Here is a 21,582-nt window from a genome sequence, read left to right as displayed (position 1 = left end):
TCAACATGAACATCATGTATACCTCTGGATGTCACACTTCAGGAAGGATTTGAACATCCTGGACAGGGTACAGAAGAGACTGGTTCCAGAGGTGAGCAATTTTGTTTGAAGATAGATTAAAGAGGTTAGGATCGGCAAGGTTAGGATCAGAGAGGTTAGGATTTGTTTTCTTTGGAGATGAGAAGACTAAGAGGAGATTTGATAGTAACTTTCAAAATCATGAGAGATTTGGATTGGGTGGTCATGGAGAAAATGTTCCTGCTCGTAAAAGGATCAAGAATGAGGGAGCATGGATTTAAAGCATTTTGCAATAGATGTGCAAAAAAAGCAAAAGCGAGGCGAGAGAAAACTTTTTCACGCAGTGGGTCATTAGAGTATGGAATGGTCTGCCTGGAAATGTGATGAAAGCAGGTTCAGTTGAGGTATTCAAGAGGCATTGGATAATTATCTAATTATAGTCATATTTGAAAAAAACATTGTGTGGCATTATGGGAAGAAAGGCAGGAGTACGGCACAAAGTCACAATGCTCATTCGGTGAGCCAGTGCAGACATGACGGGCCAAACGGCTTCCTCTGTGATTCTGAGACATTTTGGCAGGCTTCACAGGTCCTTCCACTATCTGGCATACACACCAGTTTGCTCTTCTGTTGCAGCCCAAACATAATCTTCCCTTTACATTTCCCTAGCTGCGGAGCCGATGTGTCGTGTACTCCAGGCAAGTTCTGCTTCCACGTCTCCTCACAGATGCTCATAGCATAGGCAGAGATCATTCAGCTCACTGTATATGTGCTTATACATGAAAGGAGCTACCCAACAAGTCCTATAGCTCTGCCGTTACCCCACAGCCTCATAATCATTTCCTTTTCAAATGTGTATCCAGTAGTCCATTAGAAACGGGAACAGCACTAGAACATTCGGCCCCTCAAGCCTGCTCCACCATTCAACAGGATCATGGCAGATCCGACTTCCCTCACATCCACTTTCCTGCATTTTCTCAGTAACCTTTGATTCCCCCCAAAAAAGAAAGTCTGTTGGGGCAACACATGGCAGAAGCAGCAACAAAATGGCTGGAGGAAAAATTGAGTTAAAGAAGCAAAGTTCCTCCAGATCATTTCAAACAGAAGGCACACTTCAAGTAAAGTAATGGTAGTCTCAGTAGAAACAAGTTTAAGATAATACACATAAGGGAAGTCGTGAGCTCTGCTAACCATGTATGGCTGCAATGGCTCCTAAAATAAGCCCGGAAATGGTGAGGTACATAGAACATAGAACGATACAGCGCAGAGCAGGCCCTTCGGCCCTCGATTTTGCGCCTACCTGTGAATTAATCTAAGCCCCTCCCCCTACACTATCCCATCATTATCCATATGCTTATCCAAGGGCTGTTTAAATGCCCCTGATGTGGCTGAGTTAACTACATTGGCAGGCAGGGCGTTCCACGCCCTTACCACTCTCTGAGTAAAGAACCTGCCTCTGACATCCGTCTTAAATCTATCGCCCCTCAATTTGTAGCTATGCCCCCTTGTACAAGCTGGTCATCATCCTCATAAAAAGGGGGATGATGACGGAATGCTGATGTGGAGCACTCTACTTGAAAACAGGCCTAAGGTCGCACACCTGTAATGTGGCACAGGATGAACTGCAGACCCTGCCCTGATCTCACGGCCATGTGATGCAGAGAGCCTGTACTGATTGGACGGCCACCAGGTGAGATGGCCTGAGAACGTGTACTTTTAAACTGCATTCAAACTGTATAATCTCCTTTATTCAGTGGAGAGGTGCCAGGGCTGCCCAGAAACAATCTGCCCACCGGTGTGAAGCAATAAATTCTTCGACGAATGAAGCAGACCATGGGTGTTGAGCGATCCATTTGGTCATTCTCACCATATCTCAGCAACGAGGACTCTGCCTCCACAGCTCTCAGTGACAAGGAGTTCCAAAGACTCACAACTCTCTGAGAGGAGAAACTCCTCCTCATCTTAGCCTTTAATTAGTGCCCCTTTATTCTGAGGCTGTGCCCTCTAAACATAGATTCTCTCATGAGGGAAAGCAATCTCTCAGCATTTACTTGTCAAGTCTGTTGGGCAGCCCAGGGCCAGATGCGGCACAAGTTGGCTGCTTGTAGGTTTTTAGTTGGTATAAATATGGCAGAGAAGATTTTTAGCTGCAGCAACAGAAATTAGCTTGCTGAGTTCAGAACTGAAGAGAGATCATTAGTTAGCATAAAGGTAGCATTGAGAATATGAAAAATCCAAGGTAACTGGGTCCAGGCAGAATGAAGAATCTTACAAATTAATATACAGGGAGTTCTGCACAAACCTACAACTGCAGGTGTCTGTAAGAGGCAGTCCGATAAGAGATGTCTGGGAACAGACAGCCTGAAATTTGGAGTTTAACAACAATTAAAAGAAAAGTGTGATCCAACAATAACAGAAACATATAATAAGGTAAAAGTAGAACAGGATTATGTCTTATAAAGCCCTAGGAGTTCAGACAAGTTCATTGAGCTGTGAAAGTGATTGTGTTTCAGTCTTATTAATGGAATATATGTTGTCTTATTAAGTAAAAGTGTCAGTGTAGAAATAGTTTAAGTAGGGTCAGTAAAATTCATCATAGAAGCAAACGTCTTTTTAAAACACATAGGCAGCATGTGACCAGAAGGAACTATAATTGCAGCTGGAAGACAGAGGGCCAGTGTTCCTCTCACCTTCCTAGGTCAGGTGGGGTACAGGCTGCTCACAATCTGATGGCTAAAGAATTCAAACGTTAGGTGTAACTGTATAATTGTATATATAACCAACTTTTTTTAAATTTGATTTGATTTATCAGTGTCACACTAGGTAGAGTGAATATTATGAATTTTATAGCAAGTAGTAGGAATTAGCATCTTTTTCTGTTGCCTGTGATTAGGATAATAGGAAATATAAGATGAGTAACAGAATTTATTACAGGTAGCAACAAATACAATGAGTAACATAATTCAAACAGTCCTTAGAAATAAACAAGTCTGGCAAATGTCTGCGAAAGAATGTGACTATTCATATTGGAATGTAAATTAATGGGGCAAGGTGTAAAATCCCAAGGACTGAAGATAACAATATCTGCTAAATGTCATCAGAACATGGGGAACCTAGGGTGTCCGTAGGGGTCCCCATCATAGATCAGCTGTTTTATAGGACTGGATGCATAGATTAGGGAGATGGAACAATGACATCACTGTTGCCTATGTTTATAGTAACATGAAATGCATAAAATACTGTGTTTAACTGAGGAAGCCAGAGTGTTGCTCACCTCTCCTCTGAACTGAGCCATTTTAGAGAGGGCTACTGGGCTCCACGTGGAAGCCAGATTCAGAGAGGTCTTTGGTGAAAAAGCTCTGAATAAAGATCGACTGTGCTGCTAAACGGAGAACTCAAGAATCTTCTTTAACATTTCTCCCCATCAAATCTCCTCAAGAATCCTAAGTGCTTTAATATGATCAACTCTCATTCTTCAAAACTCCAGTGAGTACAATCCCAATCCGTTTAGCCTTAGCCTGGAAGACAATCTCTCTGTGCCAGGGATGATCCTAGTGAACTTTTTCTGAAGTGCCTTCAATGAAATGAAATCTTTCGTTAAACTGCACACAGTATTCCAGATGCGGTCTCATGAGCACCTCGTACAGTTGCAGTAAGACTACCCTACTCCGACACTCCAACCCCCTTGAAATAAGGGCCAACATTGCATTGGCCTTCCTGATTACCTGCTGCATTTTATGTGCTAGCTTTCTGTGTTTTGTGCACAAATACCCCTGAGTTCCTTTGTTTGCAGCTTTCTGCAGTTTTTCTCCACTTAAACAATACTGTTTTACTGTTCTCAGTTTTAAAATCCAGGAAGCTTCATATTTTCCCCACATTATATTCCTTTTGACAGCATTTTGCCCACTTACTTAACCTATCAATATCTTTCTAGAAACTGTATCCCTGGCTTACAGACAGCTGCCATGTCGGATAAAATGATGTAGTCCCATAGCTTGCTGAACGAGTATACCAATGCGAACTGCAGCTGTACTTACACATCGACCTCTTGGAAAAGCCGGAGTTTGTCTGGGAAGATCTCGGATAACAGTACAATGATGTACGGCACTTTGAGGGTCCGGAGCTGGAATTCCACGTGCTGACAAACAGAAGGAAAGAGCAGTCAGCAACTGGATAACAACGCTGCACATTCAACATCAAACTGCATTTATTTAACGCCTATACCATAGAGTCATTTGGAGATAACAAAGTGTGGGGCTGGATGAACACAGCAGGCCCAGCAGCATCTCAGGAGCACAAAAGCTGACGTTTTGGGCCTATACCCTTCATCAGAGAGGGGGATGGGGTGAGTGTCCTGGAATAAATAGGGAGAGAGGGGGAGGTGGACTGAAGATGGATAGAGGAGAAGATAGGTGGAGAGGAGGGTATAGGTGGGGAGGGGATAGGTCAGTCCGGGGAAGACGGACAGGTCAAGGAGGCGGGATGAGGTTAAAAGGTAGGAAGAGGAGGTGCGGCTTGAGGTGGGAGGAAGGGATAGGTGAGAGGAAGAACAGGTTAGGGGGGCAGGGACGAGCTGGGCTGGTTTTGGGATGCAGTGGGGGGAGGGGACAAGCTGGGCTGGTTTTGGGATGCAGTGGGGGAGGGGACGAGCTGGGCTGGTTTTGGGATGCAGTGGGGGGAGGGGATGAGCTGGGCTGGTTTTGAGATGCAGTGGGGGGAGGGGACGAGCTGGACTGGTTTTGGGATGCAGTGGGAGGAAGGGACGAGCTGGGCTGGTTTTGGGATGCAGTGGGGCAAGGGGAGATTTTGAAGCTTGTGAAGGCCACATCGATACCATCGGGCTGCAGGTGTCATTTGGAGGTGTGCCGCTGGTAACATTGGCAAAGATTGTGTTCACAGACCTGAAGTCCACATGCTTACTTCCAGGGAACTAAAATGGAGATAGATTGAAGAGTCGAGATCAGGAACCGAGCCTCCGGGAATAACTTTAACATTTCCCTACAGCAATCAACAAAAAAAGCTGACCAAAGATCAAACCACAGGGGTCCCTTCTGTATGGTACACCTCAAAAAGTCACACCCATCATATTGATAGTACAGTAGCTCTGGCACTCGAGTGTGGTATATGGTAATGCTGGATGCACTGCCTTTTGGGTGAGATTCGCGTGAAATTAGGTTTTATGAAATTGACAATATTTAATTAGGCGTTAGTGTAACAGTAAGCAAATGAATGCATTAAGGGTGAGGTAGGGATGGAGTGGTAGTGTCCTTGGGCTATCAAATCAATTATCCGAGGCTAATGTTCCGGAGACATGGCAGATAGAATTCAATAAAAAGTCCAGAATAAAGAACGGCAGCCAGTAATCGTAGTTATTTGTCGTAAAGACTTACTTGGTTCATTAATGTCCCTATGGAAGGAAATCTGCTGTCTTTTACCCAGTCTGGCCTATGTGTGACTCCGGGCCCACAGCAATGTGGTTGACTCTTAACTGTCCTCTGGGCAATCAGGTTTAGTAAATGTTGGCCTAGCTAGCGGCACCCACATCCAATAAACAAATTAAAATAAACAAGCACAGGTTGGGAGGTATTCCTTAATTAAAACCAAGAGGTCTCCTATTCCATCAGACATAGATGTCTGAGCCATGTAGCTTGTAACTCCTGCACCATGTGGGAACTTCAGGGCTGCCTCGTATGTGCTGGGTCACCATGTGTTCTCAAGGTGTCTCCAGCTGGTCCTGCTCGAACACAAGCCAGAGCACAGCTGGAGTCACCAGGGATCACCGAGGGCAGAAGGCAGGACAGAGGGAAGGGGGGAGGCAGAGAGAAAGTGGAGAGACAGAGATGGGGAGAGGGGGAGGGAGATAGGGAGCAAAAGCAGGAGAGAAAGAGAGTGGGAGAGAGAAAGAAAGAGAGGGAGACGAGGGCAAGATAGAGAGTGAGAGACAGACAGCGAGAGAGAGAGAGAGAGAAAGGGAGCAAAAGGGAGAGACGGAAAGACAGAAAATGTGAAAGCAAGAGAGAGAGAGAAAGTGACAAGGGAAACACAGAGTGAAACAGAGAGTGAGAGACAGACAGTGAAAGAGATAGAGAAAGGGAGCAAAAGAGAGAATGAGAAAGACAGACAGTGAGAGTGAAAGCGAGCGAGAGAGAGAGAGAAGCCTCTGCTGGGTTTCTGGGAGGAGCTGCAGGCTTGAAAGGGAGAGTTCAGGGTAATAGGACAGTGCCCATTGGGAAGACTAAAATGAGATGTCAATTTCTGGTTAACTGTAACATGTTGCAAACACAGGTGTAGGGAGGAGGCAGGGGCTGTGTGATACAGAAGGAGAAGAAACATTGTGAAGAATCAAGCAGTTTGGTGAAACGAGGCAAAATAAATTAAAGGCTAAATGGAAACGAGAGTCAAGACAACGCCTCTGCTCTATTGGAACTGACAGTTAATTGTCATTCATTTATTTGCACCAAACAATTTCAATTAAGCATTGTCAACAATACCATATGTAGGTCAGTGAACAAAACCTCGTAGTCTATTTCTGTTGTTAATTTTATTTTAGTTTTTAAATAGGAAGTGAGGATGAGATTTGCATGACATTTATAGGCAGCAGTTGGGCTATTTTGATACACATTTTGTGTGTAATGTCTCTTAATCAGATTCATTTCTGATTTTCTTTCGGGATTATTTAGAATTTGCAGCACAGAACTAGACTGTTCAGCCCAAGCCAGCCATGCTAGGCTAATAGGTTCACGTTGCTATTTATGCTCCACATCAATCTCCTCCTACTCCATTTGATCACACATTAACAGGCTATCCATTCCTTTCTCCCTACTGAAATTTATTCAGCTTCCCATGAAATGCATGCATAGAGGCTTACAATTACAAAGGAAGACTGCTGTGGGATGATTCTGCAGTTCATTCATAGCTGCTACATTTTCCTGAGAGCAGTGTGCTTTATACGACACAGTCATTGCATTAAAATCTGTGAGAGGAATGAGTAGAGGGGGAGTTTAAATAAACTCCTTATTTATAGACCGAGCAGGATAGCATGGTAATGGAGATGGGAGCTTGAAACCAAACAAGAAACAGCTGAAAAGGTTTATCCCCACGGGCGGTGGATGTGAGGAATAAGCAGTGATGGTACGTGATGAATGCAACAAGAGAAAACTTATTAAAAATTAAGTGTGGCTTTACGGCCCTTCTACCTGGAGGGCTCAGGGTGACTACAAGCATCAAGCAGATTAGGCTGAGGCAATTGACAAGATTAAAACAGTTGGAAATAAATCAGAATTAACAGGATAAAACACAGAAAGGAATCAGAGATGGAAATATGTGAGCTTGGACTGTGGGAAAGCAGGCTGCTCTTCTATCTCCAAGATCCATCTTTAATCAAGGTCTTCCTCTCGCTGTACAGATCTGAACGTGAAATGATTCTAAAGTGGAGTTGAACCGAGTTTCCAGAGTGCAGGAGGGTTTCTCTGCAAGGATTAGCCTGTAATCCAGCACTCTGTCAGAGACTCTTCAGTCAGCTATGTCACTGTTAGTCACAGTCTAAATCCACCCTTCTGCTTCATCAGGGCAATATTTCTGTTTCCCAGGTTGACCACTCTTGTGGCCTCTCTCTCTATCTGACTGTCTGAAGGAGGAAGATTTATGCTGCATTCAACCTGACCTGGGACTGCATGGCACAGAGACAGATGCCATTGACATTTTAACTGATGTCTCCAGGAGCGGCCACACACCTAACCAAGCTGTTCCAGTGCAGCTACAACATTGGCATCTACCTGATAATATGAAAAATTGCCCAGGTACATCCTAGACACAAAAAGTGGGACAAAATCAATCTGTTGAATTAACACCTCATTGATCCACTCTTGATCGTCAACGAAGTGTTGGTGATTTGACTGTTGTCACACATACCGAGATAAAGTGAGAACTGTAGTTTTGTGTGCTATACAGGCAGACTGTACCATACAAAATACATCAAGGTAGCAGAACAGAGTGCAGAACGCAGTGTTACAACCACAGGGAAAGTGCAGAGAGAGAGAGAGAAAGCAGAGAAGAAGCTGCTCTTCAATCTGTTCATATGTATATTTAAACTTTTGTATCATCTGCCTGATGGAAGAGGGTGACAGAGTGTAAGCAGGGTGGGAGGGGGCTTTGACGAGGTTGACTGCTTTCCTGAGGCAGCCAAAAGTAAAGACAGAGTCAATGGATGGGAGGTAATAAAATGTGAGGCTGGATGAACACAGCAGGCCCAGCAGCATCTCAGGAGCACAAAAGCTGACGTTTCGGGCCTGGACCCTTCATCAGAGAGGGGGATGGGGTGAGGGTTCTGGAATAAATAGGGAGAGAGGGGGAGGCGGACCGAAGATGGAGAGTAAAGAAGATAGGTGGGGAGGAGAGTATAGGTGGGGAGGTAGGGAGGGGATAGGTCAGTCCAGGGAAGATGGACAGGTCAAGGAGGTGGGATGAGGTTAGTAGGTAGGAAATGGAGGTGCGGCTTGGGGTGGGAGGAAGGGATGGGTGAGAGGAAGAACAGGTTAGGGAGGCAGAGACAGGTTGGACTGGTTTTGGGATGCAGTGGGTGGAGGGGAAGAGCTGGGCTGGTTGTGTGGTGCAGTGGGGGGAGGGGAGGAACTGGGCTGGTTTTGGAATGCGGTGGGGGAAGGGGAGATTTTGAAGCTGGTGAAGTCCACACTGATACCATTAGGCTGCAGGGTTCCCAAGTGGAATATGTGTTGCTGTTCCTGCAACCTTCGGGTGGCATCATTGTGGCACTGCAGGAGGCCCATGATGTACATGTCATCTAAAGAATGGGAGGGGGAGTGGAAATGGTTTGCGACTGGGAGGTGCAGTTGCTTATTGCGAACCAAGCAGAGGTGTTCTGCAAAGCGGTTCCCAAGCCTCCGCTTGGTTTACCCGATGTAGAGGAAGCCACACCGGGTACAATATACCACATTGGCAGATGTGCAGGTGAACCTCTGCTTAATATGGAAAGTCATCTTGGGGCCTGGGATGGGGTCTGGTTTGCATGATGGACTGGGCTGTGTTCATCAACAGTGCTATCAATCCAGCACTTGCAAAACAACCATGCACTCGCTGATATAGAAACAAAATATTGTAGAGGCTGGAAGTCTAAAATAAACACAGGAAGTGCTGCAAAAAACTCAGCATCTCTGGCAGCATCCAGAGATGTTCATGTTGGGACCCAGCAGATCCACTGCATTTGGCATCTCGGAGCCCTAGCAAAACTGGAAACAATGGGAATCAGGGAAAATCTCTATGCTGGTTGAAGTCATAAAATGAGATGATTATGGTTGTGGTTGCTGGAGGTCAGTCAGCTCAGCTCCAGGATATCTCTGCAAGACTTTCTCAGGTTAGTATCCTAGGTCCAAATCCCTCATCGTAAGTCAGAAGTGGAGATGTTTGATGATGATTGCACAGTATTCAGTACCACTGTTCAGACTTTTCAGACACTAAAGCAGCCCATGTCCCATATGCGACAAGGGTTGGACAATGTTCAGGCTGGGCTGTTAAGTGGCAAGTAACATTCACACCCCACAAGCGCCAGATAATGATCTGTACATGTGTCTTGCTTGCATTTCCAGAAGGCATTTGACAAGGTGTCATATCAAAGGTTATGATGCAATGTAAGAGTTTATAGTGTAGGAAGCAATATAATAGCGTGGTTAGCTAACAGGAAACAGACGATTAGTCTAAATGAATTATTTTTGGGTTGGTAACATGTAGTGAGTGAAGTCCCTTAGGAATCAATGCTGAGGTCTCAACTGTTTACAATCGCTATCTACATTTTGCTTGAAGGGACCAAATGTACAATTGCTAAATTTGCCCATGACACAGAAGTAGGTAGGAATGTAAAAGCAAAATACTAGAAATGCTGTAAACCTGAAACAAATACAGAAAGTGTTGGAGAAATTCAGCAAGTCTGGTTTCATCTATGGAGAGACAAGCAGAGGTAACGTTTTAAGTTTGATATGATTCTTTGGAGCTGGTAACAGAATTCTGAAGGATAGGCGTACTGGCTTGATGATACCAGGTCTGCTGAGTTTCTCCAGCATTTCAATGTAGGTAAGAAAGTAAATTGTGAAGATCAGGAACCTGTGTAGGGAGACTGTAAAAGGATATAAAGGGGTTAAGTGAGTGGGTAAAAAATTGGCAGACGGTGTATAATGTGGGAAAATGCAAACCTGTCCACTTTGGCAGAATGAACAGAAAAGCAGAGAGGCTGAAGAAGTCTGTGGTACAGAGTAATTATTTCAGCAAATGGAATGTCATTGCGAGGGGAATACAACATAAGAGTTGGGACGTTTCACTACAGTTATACTGAGGATGGCTGAGGCCGCTTTTGGAGTACTTTATACAGTCTCAGGCTCCTTATTTCAGAAAGGACATAAAAAGCAGTTCAGTCTGACTTCTGCGAATAAGGGTTTATCTTGTGAGGAAAGGTAGGATTGATTAGGCCTTAATTTACTGAAGTTTAGAAGAACGTGGGTGATCTTATTAAAATCCGAAGAATTCTGGGTGGACTTGACAAGGTGGATATGGAAAAGATTTTCCTCTTTTGCATGAAACTAGAAACTGAGACAGTCTGCAATTTAAGGTGGAGATGGAGAGAACGCCCTTTCCCTCAGATGGTCATAGGTTTGTGGAATTCTCTTCCCCAGTGAGTTTTCCATTCATTCATGGGATGTAGGCTTGACCTTCTTGACCTGATGCAGCCCATCTACAGTAGATACACTCACCATGATGTTAGGGAGAGAGCTGCAGGATTCTGACTCAGCAGTCTTGCAGGAGTATTTCCATGCCAGGACGGAGAGTGATTCGGGGTGGGGTAACCAGCAGGTAGCAAATGTTTTTAAGGCAGAATCTTGAGTTAGAAGGGAGCAAGAGGGCATTGCGGATAGACAGAAAAGTGGGATTTGAGGCCACAGATCGGACACAATTTTATCTCCAGGCACAGCAGTCTGAGGCGCTGAATGGCCTACTTCTGCCTGTAATTCATTTGCCTGTATATGTTTGTATTGTGGCCACTGCGTGCTCCCCCTTTATGTAAAAACTTACTTATCTTCAGTGTCACTGGGCAGCAGGAGGAAGTGAGAATGCCAACTAATTATCCCTGTCCCCATCCCCACCTTGTCCAGCACCCCTCAACCCTCCAATCTCCAGGTCGGGGGCACTGAGGGTAACTTGAAGCCATCCCCCCGTCGCGACCTGGAGGATGCACTTTTGGACTCTCAACCTTCACACCACTACAGTCCCAGCTTGTAGAAAACTGGGAATTACAAACGGAAAACACTGACACAGTGAGAGTTTAACTGCCTTCTGATGCTGTCAGCAATCTCAACCTTTCACTAATTAACTGCAGCGTGAACTTTCTGCGGTCAGGTGAGGAATGTGCGACAGGGAATCAGCAGCCACTCTGTGTATAACTCAGCCGTTAAGCCAATGCAGGCTGGATGTAAACTGATGGGAGGGGAGGGCTCATTCACTGTCAATCAACCCAGTGAGTATTACACTGACCCCTCAGTTATGTGTTTCTGAGGGTCTGCACAGACAGACAGGACTAGGCGAAGGACAAGGCTGAATATCAAATCCACTCATCTCTTTGTCTCTCCTCAGTGTGGTGACATAGTGCACGTTAAGACCCCTTCTTGCCATTCAGTCTCACTGTGAAGATTTCCCCATGTCATAGCAACCCTCTCTTTTACAAAAATAACACTGCACTATGTGAAATGGTTAGCCACTGTTCCTCCACCCCTCCATTTCCTCTCCTCATCTTTGTTTCCCCCACAGCTCTGGAGTGAGAGGGAAGGGGTTGGAGATACATTGCGATGAAGGACAGAAGGCAATTATGGGAATGGATAGCAAATGCTGGCCTAGCCAGTGATAGCCTAAGCTGTAAGGGAATGAATTAAGAAAATCTACAAGTTCCCTTTCCCATTGTGATTGTTTTCTGTTCAGGTAATGAGCCAATTCCCCATCGAAAGCCTCAGTTTAACCAGCCTCCACCACATTCTCAGGTAGCACTTCCCAGATCCTGACTGGTTGCAGAATGGAGAACAATTTTTTTCATGTCAGTTAGAACTGCAGATGCCGGAAGCCAGAGTCGCTAGGTATTCTGATGAAGGGTTTGGGCCTGAAACGTTGACTTTTCTGCTCCTCTGATGCTGTCTGACCTGCTGTGCTTTTCAAACCTCTTCGTACCAATGTTCCTTCTCTTGCCAATGACCTTACATCAGTGTCCTCTGGTCCACAATCTTTCTATCACTAGGAACAGGTACTGTCTGCTTACTTTGTCCAGCCTTCCCCATGATTTTGGATGCCTCTAATGAATTTTCCTTTAATCTTCTTTTCTCCAAGATGAACAGTTTCAACTTCCACAATCTACAAATGTAAGATCCTCATCCCTGGCATCATTTTCACTTCACATCCCTCCTAGGGCCCAGTTCCCAGGACCTAAGATAGCACTCAGATAAAGTTGGATAAATACGGATTACCTTTGCCAGTGATTTTGGGACACTGAGGTGACAAACTCATTGATGTGTTTAGAAGGACTTTGTGGAGTGGTTATAGAGAAAGTGCTTTCTCTGCGTAGTCAAGAATAACGGAATGTGAAATTAAAATTGGAGCCAGACTGCTCATGATTGAAATCAGGGAGCCAGTTTTCAAATAAACTGTGGCGTAAATCTGCAACTCTCTTCCCTGAAATGTGAGTGGGTGCTAGGAAGGTCAGTTAGAGTTCTCAATGCTGAGCTGTGTAACTCTTCGGTAGGTTTGAGGATTCAAGGCATATGGAACAAAGGCAGAAGAATGGTTTTGAGCTGCACATCTGCCCTAATCTAACATAAGATGGTACAAATATCTACTTCCTCCACTACTCACTACACAATGCTCACTAGCAGCAGTGTGTACGATCTATAAGATGCAATGCAGAAATTCACCAAAGATCCTTAGACACTTCCTTCCAAACCTACGATCGCTTCCATCTAGAAGGTCAAGGCGCCAGATACATCGGACCACCACCCCCTAACGACCCCCTCCAAGCCACTCACTATCCTGATGTGGAAATACATCACCATTCCTTCCCTGTTGCTGAGTCACAATCCCAGAACTGCCTCCTTAAAGGGCAATCCATAGCACATAGAGTTATAGAAATGTACAACTTGGAAACAAGACCCTTCGGTCCAACCTGTCCATGCCAACCTTGTTATCCTAAATTAATTTAGTCCCACTTACCAGCGATTGGCCCATTTCACTCTCATCCCTTCCTACTCATGAACCCATCCAGATGCCTTTTAAATGCTGTAATTGTGCCAGCCTCCACCACTTCCTCTGGCAGCTCGTTCCACATGCACACCATCCTCAATGAGAAAAAGTTGCCCCTTAGGTCCCTTTTAAATCTTTCCCCTCTCACGTTCAACTGATGCCCTCTAGTTTTGGATTCTCCTACCCTGGGAAACAGACCTTTGCTATTCACCCTATCCATATCCTTCATAATTTTATAAACCTCACTAAGATCACCCCCCAGCTTCTGACGCTCCTGGGAAAATAGCCCCTGAAGGCAGCTCACCATCACTTCTCGATGGACAATTAGGGAGGAGCGGTCGATGTTGCCCAAATCTCGCGAGTGAATTATAAAGGAGCTTGGTGACACCCAGCTGTTCTGATGAGGTGATAGGTGAATGCACAGCACCAGTTGGGAGTTACGTGCAGAGGCGTCAGACATGTGAGGGGTGTGGAAAAGAGTTTAATTTTAGACGGCACAAGGGGCAATGTTATCACTGTCCCTTCCACAGCCAAGACTGCCAGCAGATGTTGCTTTTTTTAAGTTGTTGACTTCATGCAGTCCACGTCAGATGGAAATGACACAGGCATAATGGTTTCTGCACCAGGTGCTGAATTAAAATAAAAACACAATTCAGCGAATATGTTGCAAATTCCTTGAGGCTAATCCCAGGAGGCGATGCTGTTTAAACTCTAATGACTAACATTGTGAACGAAACACCTCACAAATCCATAAGCAACAAATAAGTTGCGTTTTCACCTTTTCATTTTAGGCAACATCTTTCCAGGGGATTTTTCAATGCTTGGCTGTTAATTGATTTGTGGCAAGTGTAACGCAGAGAAAATACAGCAGACGCTTGGAGCTACTGAGATCCTGAAGATGACGAATGATCTAACTACCTTGTGTGCAATGTGCTTTGTCGTGTTTCAGATAGAGCTGAACCGGTTGTCACAGCCATGAAAGGGGCCCGACTCCCTGCATTTGCCTCAGGGTCTGAGTCATGTTTTAGCCAGATCTCCCCACTCACCTCCAAATGCCTGATGGACATAAGGTGAGGTGTGAGAGAAAAGGATGAGAGACAGGGGAAAAAGATGGGTGGAAAGAGAGAGAAAAGGGAAAGAGAGAAGGTAGAGACAGGTAAGATGGAGCCAAGTAAAAAGGAGAGAAAGAGAGTGAGCTAGAAAAGAGAGCAGCTATAAGTCATTAGGCACAGATGGAGGTCATTTGTCCTAGCAAGAGAACTGAGCACTCCGGGCAGAAATAGGGCTACAGAGGTCAGAACAGGAAGATGAAGAGGGGAAGGAGTAAGAAGAGGTAAAGGAGGTGTAGAAAGAGAAAGTATTGCACAGTACTAGGTAAGATCTAGTGCAGAATGCACAGAAGAAAGAGAGGCGCATAGTGTGACACGAGAGGGAAGAAGTAGCTACAAAAATGAAGTGGAAGAGGGGGAACATGGGAGAATGGGAACAGAAGAAGCAAACAAAGAAAGGGTGCATGGGAAGAAGTAGTGAGATGATAAAAGAGAAAAAGTTGCAAAGAATGAGGTAAGCGTAGAGAGAGAAGTAAAGAATAAGGGGGGGGAAGGAAACAGACAGACAGAGAAAATCAAAGGAAGAAGGAATAAGAATTATAAAGGGAGGGAAAACAGAGAGTGTATATAGAACTTCTTTACTCAATCTCTTGAGTGGTTTATTTTAAATTCAAAGAATGTAAATCAAAAGACACCCAGCTGAAAATAATATTAAAACATATTTTGTATTAAGGCATGAAATTAAATGCTTCAAAGAAGCTAAATATCTTTAGCTCGGGAAGAATAGCTCAATCCTGAAGCCAAAACATGTACTCAAATCAAAATTGAAAATAAAACTTCAACCTAAGTGGCTAATCTAGAGTGTTATTAAAATTATGCTAATAGATGAACAAATTTGAATACACACATAGACACAGACGCACTCACACACACACCCACACAGAGCATCATTTTCCCTTTACAAACTCCTATGTCCACTGAGTGACAGAAAATTGCCAATAAAAAGCGCATCATGTTGTCATTACAGGCTGCCACCTGAGGTGGCACTAGTGGGAGGCTGTTAATTGTAGTGTGACGTGAACATAAACAGTTTTGCTATAAATACAAACATATGGATTTACACTTGAAATACAGGATTAAGTAAAGAATGCATGACTTGATGATAGGAACTGACTTAAACCCATTCTCTTGGGTCTAAGTACTTGCCAGATTACATTTCTTTTTACCTAAGTCTCAACAATCCTTGTGCAGTGCTGGGTACATCAAGAAATCATACATTTTCATTCCCTTTTGCTCCATCTGTGTGCCACCCACACCGAGCCCTACCCCAATCTCACAGTGATATTTCCAGTGATGTATCTCTGAAAACTGTCTTTGTCATTTCTTTGGGCTATTCAGCCCCTCGAGACTGCTCCACTATTTAATAGGGTCATGGTTTATCAGAGTGTGGTCTCAGCAGCACACCACTCTGGCCAATAATCATCAGCTCCCTTACTTTATTGAAAGGTTCACAAGGAGATGAGGGGTACAATGATAATTCAGCCAAATTGACACCAACAACTTGCATTTATATAGTGTTTTTGACCGTGTGAAACAGGAGTGTCAAAGAAAATTTGACAGCAAGTCACATGAGGAAATACGAGTAAAGCTTGGTCAAATAGTGAAGGAGGGGAGAGACTGAGAAAGAGATGGAGAGGTTTAGATAGGGAATTTTAATATGGAGTGCCTAGGCAGTTGAAGGCAAAAGGAGGAATGCACCGGTGAATAAGTGGCCGTGGGTTTGGAAGGTGCTGTTTGATGATCTTTGGTGAATTTCTGCAGTGCATCTTGCAGATGGTATGCACTGCTGCTACTGAGTGTCGGTGGTGGAGAGAGCACGTACATGTGGATGTAATGCCAATTCATTGGGGCTGCTTTGTCCTGGATGGTATCAAGTTTCTTTAGTGTTGCTGGAGCTGTACCTATGCAGGTAAATGCACCACTGTCTTGGTGACAGTATGTGGGTAGGGTGGGGGGAGTCAGGTTTGATTTTGCCCTCTAGTTTCTGGACTGAGGCACGGAGCCCCAGTGCTCTCACTCAGCAGAGAGCCTGTTAAATACTGAGTGCCTGGGAAACTCCTGGGAGCAACTGAGGGATCTTATGGATCATGAAAAAATAATCAACCCGACTGTGCAGTTAATCTGGAGTTCCTCGAGATTCAACCTGAAGATAAAATATTCAGAAACCCTCTAATTATGTGGTGTTATGTAAAATAATCACAGATCCCGACAACCTCATACCTGTTAAATAGGCACTTTGCAAGCAAACGGAAGTGATTAATTACAGATCCATGCAAAGGTTTTACAATCATGTCGAGGTTTACATTAACTAGAACAAGTATAATGAACTGGTTTTGTCTCATCCCCTTTCCCTGCCCCCTCATTATTCACTCACAAGTGAATTAAATTTATGAAAATTATTACAGGATATCCTGTTAGAGGGGAACTCTATTCAGGAATTTACAGCACAGAAACAGGCACCTCAGTTCAGCTGGTGGGTGTTTACACTTCACACAGATCCTCCTCCCTTCTCCATTTCACCCTCTCAGCATATACTTCCACTGATCATTAGCTCACTTCCAACTTCCTCTTAAATGCATCACTGCTAATTGTCTTTAATGCTCATTGTACAGCAAGTTCCACATTCTAACCATTCTCTGGGTGAAGAGATTCCTCCAGAATTCCCTATTGGGTTTATTAGGGACATTCTTATGTTTACAACCCAGTGAAGGAATCTTCCATTGGGGTCCCCTCTTGAATCCCTTCAGAATCTCAAATACTTTGGTTAGGACACCCCTCTGAATTGGTGCAAAGCCCTTTTGAAATTTCCATGCAAGAATTTCTTTACTCAAGGAATAAAGAATGTCATGGAGAATCAGCTGGACCGTGGGGAAGCGTCCATGGTCTCAGGAGAGTGGGAAGTGGAAAGCATCCCAGGTAGTCCAACATGAGGGCAGCTTTGAAGTAAACACACATGACCCAATAGCTACTCTTGGTCCACTTCCTATCCTCAAATTGCCAACATTTCCTTCCCTGTGCTTCTTGCTTCCTGATGTACCTGTCCAGCTTGGTGTCAAAGGCAGCCATATGGTGGCGTGTCCCACATTCTAGCCATACGTTGTGGAATTCTCTTTAGAGGAAAAGGAAGATCACTGGATTAAAATCCCATGCAGCCCAGCAACATCACCTTGAATGTTCTTCCTGCTCTCTCTCTCTATTGTCACTGAGTTGACATCAAGTTCTAATATCTGCTCCATCTCAGAGCTCTGGTGTGGCGAGGTCCCTGCCTGTTTGGGATTTTTGCAGGACCAGGTCTATTTACCCTGATTCACACACTCTATCCTCCTGTACCTTCCCATGACCATCAGGCTCACTATGTAGTCATGGTGCACTCAACTCCGATAATTGGGTCTTGGAACTTCTAGTGCAAACTGAGTGTTACCCGACACTTCTCTCTCACACACACACACACACACACACACACACACACACACACACACACACACACATTTGATATTTTTTCTTCTTTTGATTAATGTCCTAACCATACACATATGAGCAGGCAGCTGGTTAACAAAAGCTTTCAGCACATTCTGCTGCACACCGCAAACTTCATTATATTTCATTAATTGAAGAAAATGGAAAAAATAGAAAAAAGGTTAAACATTAGCATTTTGCACTTGAGAAGGAAATGGAACAAGGAGCTGAGGAAATTGATTTCTGGTTCCAGAGAAGCTTAACCCCCAGTGAACCAGAGAGGGAGATGTCTGCGATAGCAAACAGTCTCATGGCCACAACTGAACTCTTGTTCACAGCCTGTGGGAGCTGTTCTGCTTAACTGCACGTTCACTGTCAAGCCAGTCCTTTCATAAAATTTCTTCCATCTTCCTCATTTTTTGGATCAGTAGAAACCTCTTTCAATATGCAGAATTGTGTTCTTCACCCAAATCCTTGTACTGTCTCACTGAGAGTTACTTCACTCACAGTTGGGATGTCAGTCTCCGAAAGTGTGGGTTTGATACAACCCTGGGCTAGCCCATTGGTGAAACAGTTCCACTGAAGGGCTTGTATTCAAAAGTACCGCTCCTCCTGACGAAGGAGCAGCGCTCCAAAAGCTTATGATTTCAAATATATTTCCACAATAACCTGGGGTCGTGTGACCTCTGACTTTATATAAAACATGGAGGTGCAGATGCTGGGAATCTGAAGGAAAAACAGAAATTGCTTTAGAAACTCAGAAGCCTCCTGCTCTGAGGGAGGGTTATTGAACTTAAAACGTTAACTCTGCTTTCTTTCCACAGACGGTGCCTGACCTGGTGAGTTTCTCCAGCAATTTCTACTTTTGATAAGAATAATTTTCCTGACTTTGTACTCAATGCCTTCTTTTATGAATACCCACACAATTTGCTAACCACTCCCACAATGTGCCCTGTTTCTTTTCAGGGTCTGAGCACATGAATCTTCCAGCTCTTCTACTCCCTATACGTTCTTTACAAATGTGCCATTCAGTCTCTCCCTACTGCTAGAAAGCATTGTCTCACATTTCTTTAAATTAAATTCCATCTGCCACAGCTCGACCAGGCTGCTAGCCCATTTATGCCCTGCTGCAGTTGAGTGATATCAGTATGGGCTGATATCTGCTGGGAAACATGCCTCGAACATGGACTCACTGCTAGTCACTGACTAATCCCTGGACTCTGTATCACACTGGGCCAGTGGCTCCATTAGGTGCACCAGTAGGAACAGCTGATTCTACACATTGTTTAATGATTGCTCCTTGTTCTCAATCATCCAGTTTGTGATTCATTTCCATTTCTTCACTGCCTTGTGTGCCCTTTCCCATTATGCCCCATCCATCTCTTTCTGGCCATTGTTTTTCTTGTGCTCTATAAATGTTTACCACAGAATATTAGCTCATAAAAATATAATAAGTATCTCTCTTTAGTTTATGAGCCAAGGTCCTTCTGCAGGTTGAGAGAACAGGTAGAGAGCTGAGAGCGTAACTATAAAACTATGCTTGCCTCAGCTCACATCAAAAATCTATAATGATCCTTTTTTCTCTATTCTGACACCAAAAAACTTCTCTCCACTAGTTATTGTCAATCACGTCCAGAACAGGTAAATTAAAAATACTCAATAAGGGCAGCCTTTTGGAATGGGAGCTGAGGCAGAATACAGGGGATCTGTAATTTGTGAATATCTGGTTCTTGAACGTGATCTCATACAGGGATGTAATTTTAAAGACCTAATGTATGAACATTTCCTGTACTCTCGAACAGCTCTTTTACATTGTCCTGTGTAGTGACTGGAATCATTGACTATGAGATCCCTGATTAGGATTGTTAACCTATGCCAATCAGGGAGCCCTGGCTGACAGATGTAAACAGGAGTATCAGAAAGTCTCCTCACTCTCGGGACAGGTTCTGAGCTGGCAGTACTATGCACATGTAAATAAAAGGTGACTTGGTGATGGGATATCGGCCCCTGTGCAGTTATTTCATCCTGCATTGTGTTTTGACTTGCATGCAAATCTACTTGCAAATGGACTCCATTTACTGCCTGTAGAGAGAGCTTTGCTCTACACCCATTCTCATTGGTCATTGAAAATTTAACTTCCTCCTTCAGAATTTGCAGCTCAAACAATAGGAAGCCATTCAATGGAACATGAGCAGATCATTCAGCCCATCGACCCATTCTGGCATTCAAATGGAACACAGTCATCAAATCCAGTTTGGCAACAACTTAATAATTGATTGTAAATGTGGACATTTCATTGATTATGTCAAGCTGTTTGCAGTTGGAGTTACCTAGACAATGGTTCCAGGGTGCTTTTTTCTAAACTGGCAATGCAATACACCAGTTGTTCCTTTAACTCATTACATGGCTCTTTGGCAATTTCTGCCTCACAACATTCATGTGAACATTGTCTTGTAAAAGGGGTAACAATGAATTTTGTCTCAATGGTGGTTAAGTCTTTGAACAAACACTAGCATCTGGGAGCCAGTATGGGCACTGACGGGCCAAATGAGCTCATCTGTGCTGCATTCTCTGTAACCCTGACCTCGGTGATGATCCGGGATATTGCAGAATTATTATTGCACAGAAGGAGACCCTACAGCCCATATCTGCATCTGCTTTCCAAATGAACGATTCATCTGGTAATACTCTCCCTCCTTCATCCGGTAACCCTGTACATTCTTCCTTTTCATATAACAGCCAAAATGCTTCTTGAAAGCTTCAAGTGAACTTGTCTCCACCGCATTCTCAGGTACGGCATTCCAGACCCTGACCTTCTTGTAGCACTAAAATATTTTCTCTCAGATGCCAAAGAATCATAGTTATACAGTCACACAGCACAGAAACAGACCTTTCGATTCAACAAGTCCATACTGACAATCTTCCCAAACTAAACTACTCCCACCTGCCTGCATTTGGCCCATTCATGTCCTTATCTAAATTTCTGTTATACATTATAACTTTCCCTCCATCCACCACTTCCTCTGGCTATTCATTACATACACGAGCTGCTCTCTGTGTAAAAGAGTTCCCCCTCATATCCTTTTTAAATCTTCCTCCTCCCACCTCTAAAATACACCCCCTAGTTTTGAACTTACCCACCTTAGTGAAAAAAACCGTTGCTATTTACCTTATCTATGCCCCTCATGATTTTATAAACTTTTATAAGGTCACCCCTTGGCCTCCTGTGCTCCAGTGAAAAACTCCCAGCCTATCCAGCCTATTTTTATAACTCAAAAGTCCACTACTGGCAACATCCTGGGAAATCTTTCCTGAACCGTCTCCAGTTTAATAATATCCTTAACAAGGCGACCATAACTGCACACAGTACTCCAGAGGCCTCATCAATGTCCTGTATAATGTCAAAATGACATCCCAACTCCTGTACTCAGAGGTCTAAACAATGAAGGCAAGTGTGCTAAATGCCTTCTGAACCACCCTGTCTACCTATGACACGAATTTCAAAGAATTATGCTCCTGAACCCCTCGGTCTCTCTCTGTTCCACAACACTACTCAGGGCCCTACCATTAATTATATAAATCCTGTCCTTGTTTGTTTTACTAAAATGCAATACCTTACATTTATCCAAATTAAACTCCATCTGCCACTCCTCAGCCCATCGATGTGATTGATAAAGACCTCTTTGTAATCATACATAACCTTCTTCATTGTCCACCA

General features: G+C 44.0%; 1 protein-coding gene across 1 annotated transcript in view; it reads right to left on the bottom strand.

The window, feature by feature from the left end:
• The window catches only part of dph1 (diphthamide biosynthesis 1), a 685,989-nt gene that overhangs the window by 83,767 nt on the left and 580,640 nt on the right, over positions 1 to 21,582 (bottom strand). The window contains exon 9 of the mRNA XM_059655332.1: positions 4,056 to 4,156. Within this exon, the coding sequence (XP_059511315.1) occupies positions 4,056 to 4,156 (101 nt within the window). The remainder of the gene's footprint in view (positions 1 to 4,055; positions 4,157 to 21,582) is intronic.

This window comes from Stegostoma tigrinum, chromosome 27 (assembly GCF_030684315.1).
Source record: "Stegostoma tigrinum isolate sSteTig4 chromosome 27, sSteTig4.hap1, whole genome shotgun sequence".
Classification (NCBI taxonomy): domain Eukaryota; kingdom Metazoa; phylum Chordata; class Chondrichthyes; order Orectolobiformes; family Stegostomatidae; genus Stegostoma; species Stegostoma tigrinum.
This window is presented reverse-complemented; position numbering and strand designations above follow the sequence as displayed.